The sequence below is a fragment of the Empidonax traillii genome, unplaced genomic scaffold, assembly GCF_003031625.1.
Source record: "Empidonax traillii isolate 1590-97213 ecotype Southwest subspecies unplaced genomic scaffold, ASM303162v1 scaffold342:size1861417, whole genome shotgun sequence".
In the NCBI taxonomy this organism is placed as follows: domain Eukaryota; kingdom Metazoa; phylum Chordata; class Aves; order Passeriformes; family Tyrannidae; genus Empidonax; species Empidonax traillii.
Genome location: NW_020955535.1, coordinates 709977 through 717978, shown reverse-complemented (window position 1 = coordinate 717978; position 8002 = coordinate 709977). Strand labels below are relative to the sequence as shown.

General features: G+C 39.8%; 1 protein-coding gene across 1 annotated transcript in view; it reads left to right on the top strand.

Moving 5' to 3' along the window:
• Window positions 1-8002, top strand: part of TRAPPC9 (trafficking protein particle complex 9) — a 444311-nt gene that overhangs the window by 41831 nt on the left and 394478 nt on the right. Inside the window, exon 10 of the mRNA XM_027892205.1 lies at window positions 3987-4132. Coding sequence (XP_027748006.1) covers window positions 3987-4132 — 146 coding nt within the window. The remainder of the gene's footprint in view (window positions 1-3986; window positions 4133-8002) is intronic.

The following is an 8002-nucleotide window of genomic DNA, read 5'->3' as shown; positions in this document are numbered from 1 at the left end:
TCCGTTCACGGAGCTTGGAACTCAGCTGGAACTGCTGCCTTTTGGAGCTCTTCCTTTCCAGATGCTGCATTTTCCAGCTGGCACCTTCCCTGTTGCACATCTCAGTTCCTCTCTGTGCCCACGTGCCCAGGCACATCACACAGCCAGCCCAGTGAATAGGAACTTGTTGAGATTAAAGCCCAGCACGAAGCATTAGAGAGAGTCAGAGAGAGAGAAAGCAGCCACTGGGCATCAATAATAGGAGACTAAAAGGAAATCTTTCCCTTTTGAAGGAAAGATAATTGCTATTCAGGAAAAAAAATGGTAGAAGTGACTGAAATAGTTCTTAGAAATTTCGGTTTGCAGTGGGATGTCATCAAACATTTCACAAAGCAAGAGTTCTGGTACCACAAAGGGATAATACAGTACATAACCAAAGAGTGAAAATTATATTTATTTTCAGATTACTTTTAGTCTCTAAAATTAATATTTTACTGTGACCATTTCTCATGATACAACTGGTTTTACTATGTTCTCTCTAACTTCACTTGGTTGACTGCTTTATCAGCTGACCTGGAGGTTGATTAGTTCCACCAAAAATCTACATACAGAGCTAGACAAGTGATATTTGACTGTGCTGGATCATGTTTGCAGTGAAAACACATGGGTAGTCACCTCTAGGTTTCTCTAACCTAATTTAGGTATCTGCTTTAGGATGAGTCAAATGACAAGTGTATGTGGACTGTGTTGACATATTTTGCATCGGCCTCACAGGTGTCCAGTGACAAGTGCAGGCCACGGTGTCTGTGGGTTAGATGAGTTCCCTGGTAAATACGGTAAATACACTCTGAAGGCAGGTTCCCACCTCAGTACATGAAAGAGGCCTCTATTTGTTCTGAAAATTTATTGAAACAAAATTTGTGCAAATGTTATTCTGGCCTTTTTTTTTTTTTTTTTTTTTTTAAATAGAAGTTAAATAGTATTAAAAAATGGAAGCTAATTAAGCAAACTTCCAAGAATCCTTTCTAGTATTTGGGTTATGTGACTGTGGAGAGAAGTTTGAGCAGAAGCTTCCACAAAAACTTTTTTAAGGAAAAATACTTTGAGAGCAAGAGTGCTGTCATCTTCTCAGTGCCTCTTGCAGATCTCTGCTCTTATTTCAGAGTATAAAACCAAAACTACCTTCCTTAATCTGACTGGGGGTGGTATCTGGGCTGTCAAACAGCTGCAGAAGGTCCCTGATGAATCTGACCCTTAATTGGTGCTGAAGCAGCAGTGTTGTGTTTGTCTGTGAGGTTTTAAACCCTGAATTAGTCTCAGGTTTTTTCTTTGAACACTTCCAGGGATGGTGACTCCACCACTTCCCTGGGCAGCCTGTTCCCATGTTTGACAGCCCCTTCCCTGAAGAAAAGTTTCCTGTTATCCAATGTAAACCTCCCCTGGCACAGCCTGAGGCCTTTTCCTCTTATCCTGTTGCTTGTTACCTGGAAGGAGAGGCCAGTCAAAACTTTGGCAGCAGATTCCCAAGATTTCAGTGGGAAGGGCTCTGTCTCATGTGAAATGTTTTGTATGCTGAGAGAATGGGACAAACACATTGGAGTTATTTGTTATTCCTGGGCCTGGCTTTAGGCATTTCCCCACCATCCAGGGGCTTCATTTACACTGTCAGCTTGTGCTGACCTGGCTGTGCTTGGAATGTTGGGAATATTTACCCAACATCAACATTGTTTAGCATCGACATTATTGAACAGTTTGGAGCTGTTTGTGCTCGTCTCCTCCTCCCCCTTCTTCCTGCCTTTTGAAACTGCTATAAAACCCACAGTGATTAAGATTCATGCTCCAATAAAATATTAGTTGTGTTTGGATATGAGGCCTCTGGTTCCTCCCCCCACAGCAGACCTGGTGTGTTGTAGAGCTGTTCCAGCCAGTTGGGAACCAGCTGTGCTGCGGGACTGCAGAGCTCTCTGAGCTGAACTGTGCTCACGTTCGTGATGTAAATTACAGATGTGTGGAAACGTGGCTTGGATCAGTGTTGAACAACCTCAGCAAGTGATTCAATCCGGGCTAGAGCCCCCTAGAAACACACATTTGTTGATGGTGATGACTTTTATTTACTGTTGGCATTTCATGGTCTACGAGTTTTTAATCCATTTAATGGGGGGTGCTTTTTTTTGGGTGCAGATTTTTGAATCAGAATACTGTCAGACATCGAAATGCCACAGTGAAATTTGGACATAGTGGCACTGTTACCTTCGCTTCTCCATATTTGAAAAGCAGCAGTAGAGATTTGGCTTCTTTATATTCCATGACTCATTTTAGTTATGAAATCATCATTTAGTATTTTCTCAGATAAAAAAATAGAAGAATTTATGGTCTTTCTGTTCTACTAGGTGCACTGTTCCCATTTTCATAATTTACTTGTGTTAAAGCTAATTTTCTTACTAATATACTTCAGAGCAGAAAGAAAGGATTTTCTTCCTTTTCACCACTGATGCTTTTAGTTGCCCTTATATACTTTTCTTACTACTTTAAATTTACTCGGTGCCCTTTCCCCCCTTCCCTCTGTTTACTTTAGTAGAGTGTTTTTTGTTTTTCATTCTTTTCCTTTCACCTCTAAGCAAGGTTGTTTTTAATCAATCATTTCCAAATTCAAGGTTTTGTATCTTCCGGGTAGATAGTGATATTAGTTTATAATTCTTAATTGTCACTCATTTGCATTCAGTTGGGCCAGGCCAGGGGACATGACTGAAGCTTTTCACAAAAGGAATTAAATACAACCCGTTGAGGGTACATCTCTCTAATATGTGGTTGAAGAACATTCCTTCCACTGTCATGCACTAAAATAAAGCAGGTTATCCACCAGTATTTTTATAATAATGGTGGAGAAGCCAAAGGACTTCTCTGTCTATGTAAAAATAAAACTTTCTATAAGCGCTTTATGAAATTTAATGTTTTTCCCTCAAATCGTGTAATTCACATTTTTACTTTAGGTTGCACTCTATTTTTTAGCAAAAATCTATCAGAAGAGGTTTTAAAATATGAAATATGAGGGATCTGTCATAGTTCCTCTTTATTCCTCAGTCTCACTGTCTGTGATTTTGCATTTGATTGGGATGCTGACACTCAGTATCACCAGCACATAATATATGGATGTGATTTATTCCTTGTTCCAAAATACTTTTAGTGTTATTCAATAACTCCTTATCAAGTGTTTTAGATCACTGAGATAACGTATCTGTGTAGTGTTACTCTTACAGCTTCATTATTTTTCAGCAGAAACACATTATCTTGGGTTTTTTGTGTACTTTCTATTAGAGTGATACTGATATATCAGTTCTTTATTAGGCTGAGTTCCTGACTCAAAGTAATTAGATGTCTTACAGGTTTTTATAAAACTGTTGCTTTTACTGAATATGTTCCTCTGCCCAAAATTTAGTCTTTAATTTCCCCTCAGCACTACAAGACCAGTGATTTCCCTGCATGATGTTGTAGGGAATTGGGTCTAACGGGGATATAGTCTAATAAATCATTTGTTTTCTGTCTATTTGTAATTGCTTTCTGGCTGTTCAGCAAACCCACTCAAATTTCTGGAACATTTCCTTCCTTCCAGCAGCAACTCTGTGCAATTTCACTGTTTTAAAATCAGTTTTATTCACCTTGGAGAAGTTCTTTATTTGTATTATGTTGTCCAGAGAAATCTTGTCTGGATTCTTGTTTGGGTTTGAGTTAAATACTTGGCTGCTTTCTGCACCGGAGTCGTGGTGTATCTGTTGTTCAGTCTGCACTTGTAAATTAAGAGCTGGATTTCAAATCCCTGGTCCTGTTTGCTTGTTTTGTTTTGTTTTGTTTTTTTTCCTCATTTCTATTGTGGGTATTTACTTCAAGTTTTCCATTTCAGGTATTTTAATCTCAGACTGGCATTTCATATTTATCAGTTCATTTTGAACACAGCCATCTCTCGTGGAATAGAATTAATAAAGCTATGTAAAATTATTTTCACTCAACAGATCTGTGAAGCTCCTGAATCTCCCAACCAGTCTCCGCCCTCACAAAATGAAGAGTTTACTCGGTCAGAATGTGTCCACCAAAAGCCCCTTCATTTATTCTCCAATTATTGCTCACAGTCGTGGGGAAGAACGAAATAAGAAAATAGGTAGGAATAATTTGCAATATTTTCTGTTCTTTTTTTTTTTTTTTAATTAGAAAATCTTCTGTGGTGAAGGAGAGCAAACCTGAACTTTACTGTCTCGTATTTGAAACAATCAGCTTTTTTAGCTTAAAGTTGTGAAGGAGCAAAGCTTTGTTCTCTGGGGCGCAGTTTCATGTTCAAAAGAAGAATAAAGCCTCACAGATGATAACATTGATTTTCAGAAGAGATAAACTAGTTTTATTTCCTTCTCAAACAAAGGAGAGATCAGGGAGAACTTAGTTCAGACACGTTCTGCCTGGCAGCTGCCACAGTTATCGGTGCCCTGAGCACTGTTGTGGTTTTGCCTTTTTCCTGTTCTGATTTAATATCCTATTCTGATTTAACTTAAACTCAGAATGATGAGCTGTCTGATTAGTCATCTTCTCTTAAGGACAGTTCAACCATAATGAAAAAAAAAACCACACTTTATAAGCCCTGTTTGGAATAGTAGTCATTTTCTGCTAGAGGATTATTTATTTCATTATAAAGCTTTTCAGTGCAGTACTTTTGCCACTGGAAATAAATTAGAGGTCCATTTAAATGCTGGATTAAGTTACAGATACTGATAGTTCTTTTTGTTGCTTTGTGTGTATCACATGCAGGAAAATTGAAATATGATCATTTAGGGTGTGCAGAGGTACAGATGATTACCTGGCTCAGTGTGACTTTGCTGCAGCACTGCTTCAATTTCAAAAGACAAAGAATAGGAAATAAAAAAAAAAAAGAATTAGGTAATTAGATAATTTGTAAAAATGTACACGTATGGGAACATCTTAAAATGCTTCCTTGATTTCTCTTAGTATTTTGTTGAATGATTGATCACAATTAAATTTTCAACATTTAATCTCTTAGCTGCACCTTGTCATGCTTTTTCATTTAAAGAAAACCCTATTCCCAATCTTGTCAAATACTGGTGTTCTCACTCCCTGATAGGTACAAAAGGAAACTGCATTTTTTGATGCAGTTCAAGTTAGGATTTGTTTCAGTGCTGTGGGTACCGTAGGAGATTTACATTTCTACAGTGAAGTTTCTCCTTTTAGGTTTTTATTTAGCCCACAGAGATGTCTGAACTGCTTCTGATCCTGTAAAGCATTTGTCTTCTGAAGTATATACACAGTGCAGTCACTGTTAAAAGCCTTTATTGTTTCAAAGTTTAACAAACAAAAGAAAATACAAAACGAAATCAGATACTCCCTTTGAAAGAAGCTGAGAAATGTAATAAACTTTGAAACTAATGAGAATATTCTAATGACATGTGTTTAATTAAAAACAGCAATAACAAATGAACTGTTTTTCTTACATGGCGATGTGTACACCATATTTTGGTTAAATTATTGTTTTACAGCAAAGGAAATCAAGTTCTGCTGACAAACCAAAGGGAAACAAAACCACTTTAGAAAGTCTTCAAGTGTTTTCTGCTTTCAACTTGATAAGCTTTTCAGCTTGGAAACAATAAAGGGGATAGTTATATTCTGGTTAAATTGCTTTAATAGTACACTAGTTCTAAGAAATGAACCTACTGATTTTTGACATGAAGTGGTTTTTTTGCTTTTGAGTGCTGATATAGTCTGAAGCAGCAAGAATATGTAATATGGTCCCATTAGTGGATGTGGCAGCTAATGTCATACCTGTATTAGATGAAATAAATATATCTCATTTTACCTTTCTTTTCAAAACTTTTTCACCCAAGGAAGCAATTCCGTGGCATTGCCCTGACCTCTTTTTCTCAGGGTATTTCAGTCCCATCTCAAAAACCTCCAGCAATTTGGACTTCACCCTGTCCCTGGGGAGGTTGTTCCACTGAGTGATTGTTTCTACTGAAAAAAGTTAAATTTCTTTCAGTAAGAAAATGAAACCTCTCTCACTGCAAGTGGTACTCATTGCCCTTGGTCTTCTTCCTGTGGCTCCTTGGGAGGAAAAATCCTCTGTCCTCTTTGTTGCAGCCCTTTAAGTACTGGAATACTGTGATGAGATCCCCCCTGAACCTTCTTTTCTCCAGGCAGAAGAGATCAAACTCCTTTAGTCTTTCCTCATCAGGCAGGATCTCCAGCCCTTTGATCGTGGTCATGGCACTCCTTTGGATCCTCTCCAGTCTGGTAAACTGTGGGGACCAGAGCTGGACACAGCACCTCCAGCTGTGCCTGACAAGCACAGGGGAGAGTGGAATGATCAGATCTCTGTCTCTGCTGGTAATGAGTCTGTGGATGCAGCCCAGGATCTGATTTCATGGAATCACAGAATATCCTGCCTGAGTTGGAAGGGACCCACAAGGACCATTGAGTTCAGCTCCTGGCCCTGCAAAGGACCACCCCAAGAATCCCACCATGTGCCTGTGAGAGTCATCCAAACACTCCTTGAGCTCTGTCAGGCTCGGTGCTGTGACCCCTTCCCCGGGGAGCCTGTTCAGTGCCCAACCACCCTCTGGGTGAAGAACCTTCTCCTTAATTCCATCCTAAACCTCCCCTGACACAGCTTTGCCCGTGTTGGTGTCACGTGGCACCCCTGACTCATGTTGAGCTGTCCCCTCAGGTCCCTTTGAGCAGCGCTGTTCCACAGCCGTGCAGACATGCCAGCCTGTCCTGGGCTCTTTGGTTATGTCATCCCTGGGGCAGGACCTTGCTCTTGTCACGGCTTTGGACACCAAACCCCTGCAAGTTCAGCAGCTGAAAGCAAGATTGGCACATCAGCCAATCTGCCAGTGAGGATTCTACTGCCTCTCCCAGGGTAGGTGCTGCATAAAAAGGAGTGCAGTGATGGCCTGTTCCTGTGGAACTCTCACATCAGTGACCTTGCCACTCCTGCTCCAAGGTGCTGCTCATTTGCTGCTGATGCTCTTTGGTGGTTTCTGGAGGTCAGTGCCGTGGGGCCATAGTTCTCCTGCTTGCTAAGTCTCAAATAAGGCTCTTTCTTGTTTAGTCTCCCCTTTCAGGACAACTTCCCACAGCCTCAGATCCACTGAGAGGGGCAGCTCAGGGAGCCTTCAGCACAGAGGGAGGGATCGTACTGGTTAATAAACGAGCCTCGGACCCTCCCTTTTTTGGAAGAAAAGACATTAAAGCATCAGGCAGATGAATGGTTTGCATTTGCACTTAGGTGAAATCAAGAGTTTTACAACGTGCTTTTCTGATTTTTCAGAATCCCTTTTTACATGGTGGCACTGAAAAGGTTTTCAGAGGAGACATCTCGTGTTGTGATCTTTGTTAGAATGTGGAGATTCAGGACTGACGTGCCTGCTGAGGCCACTGCAAGTGCCTCTGTTGCTGTAGTAAACCCTGATTTTGAACTTTAGTGCTTCAGCACCTGTGTAGAGCAGTCACTGGTTGTTTTGGGGACTGCAGAATGATGAGACATCATGAACACTAATAAGCAATTAAATAATAAATGTACAGAACATCTCCTGCCGTTGTGCATTCGAACATTTTGTTTTAATCAAGGGTTTTGCTTTTCAGGTTTCACAGTACCATAACCCATTAACATCTCTTGGATGTATGTTTTTAATTTCCACCAGCATTAATTGGAGTTAAACATTTGCATTAAGTACGTCTCCCTTGAGGTCTTTAATATTGCTTGCAAAATGTAATCAGATAGTAAATGATTGTGAATGTACAATTAGAGTACAGATGGCTTCAACTGCAAATTAAAGTCTTAATATTGATCATCCAGGTTCTTTACTGGATGTTTTCTAATATCCTACTAAAAAAATGTTGGCAATGGGTGTTAAAATCATTGAGTTGACTAGTAAAAGCTAATCCATGTATGCTACACTTCAGCTTATAATCATGATTTATTTTACAAATATAGTTAAAGCACCTGTTGTTTATTGGAGTGCAGTTG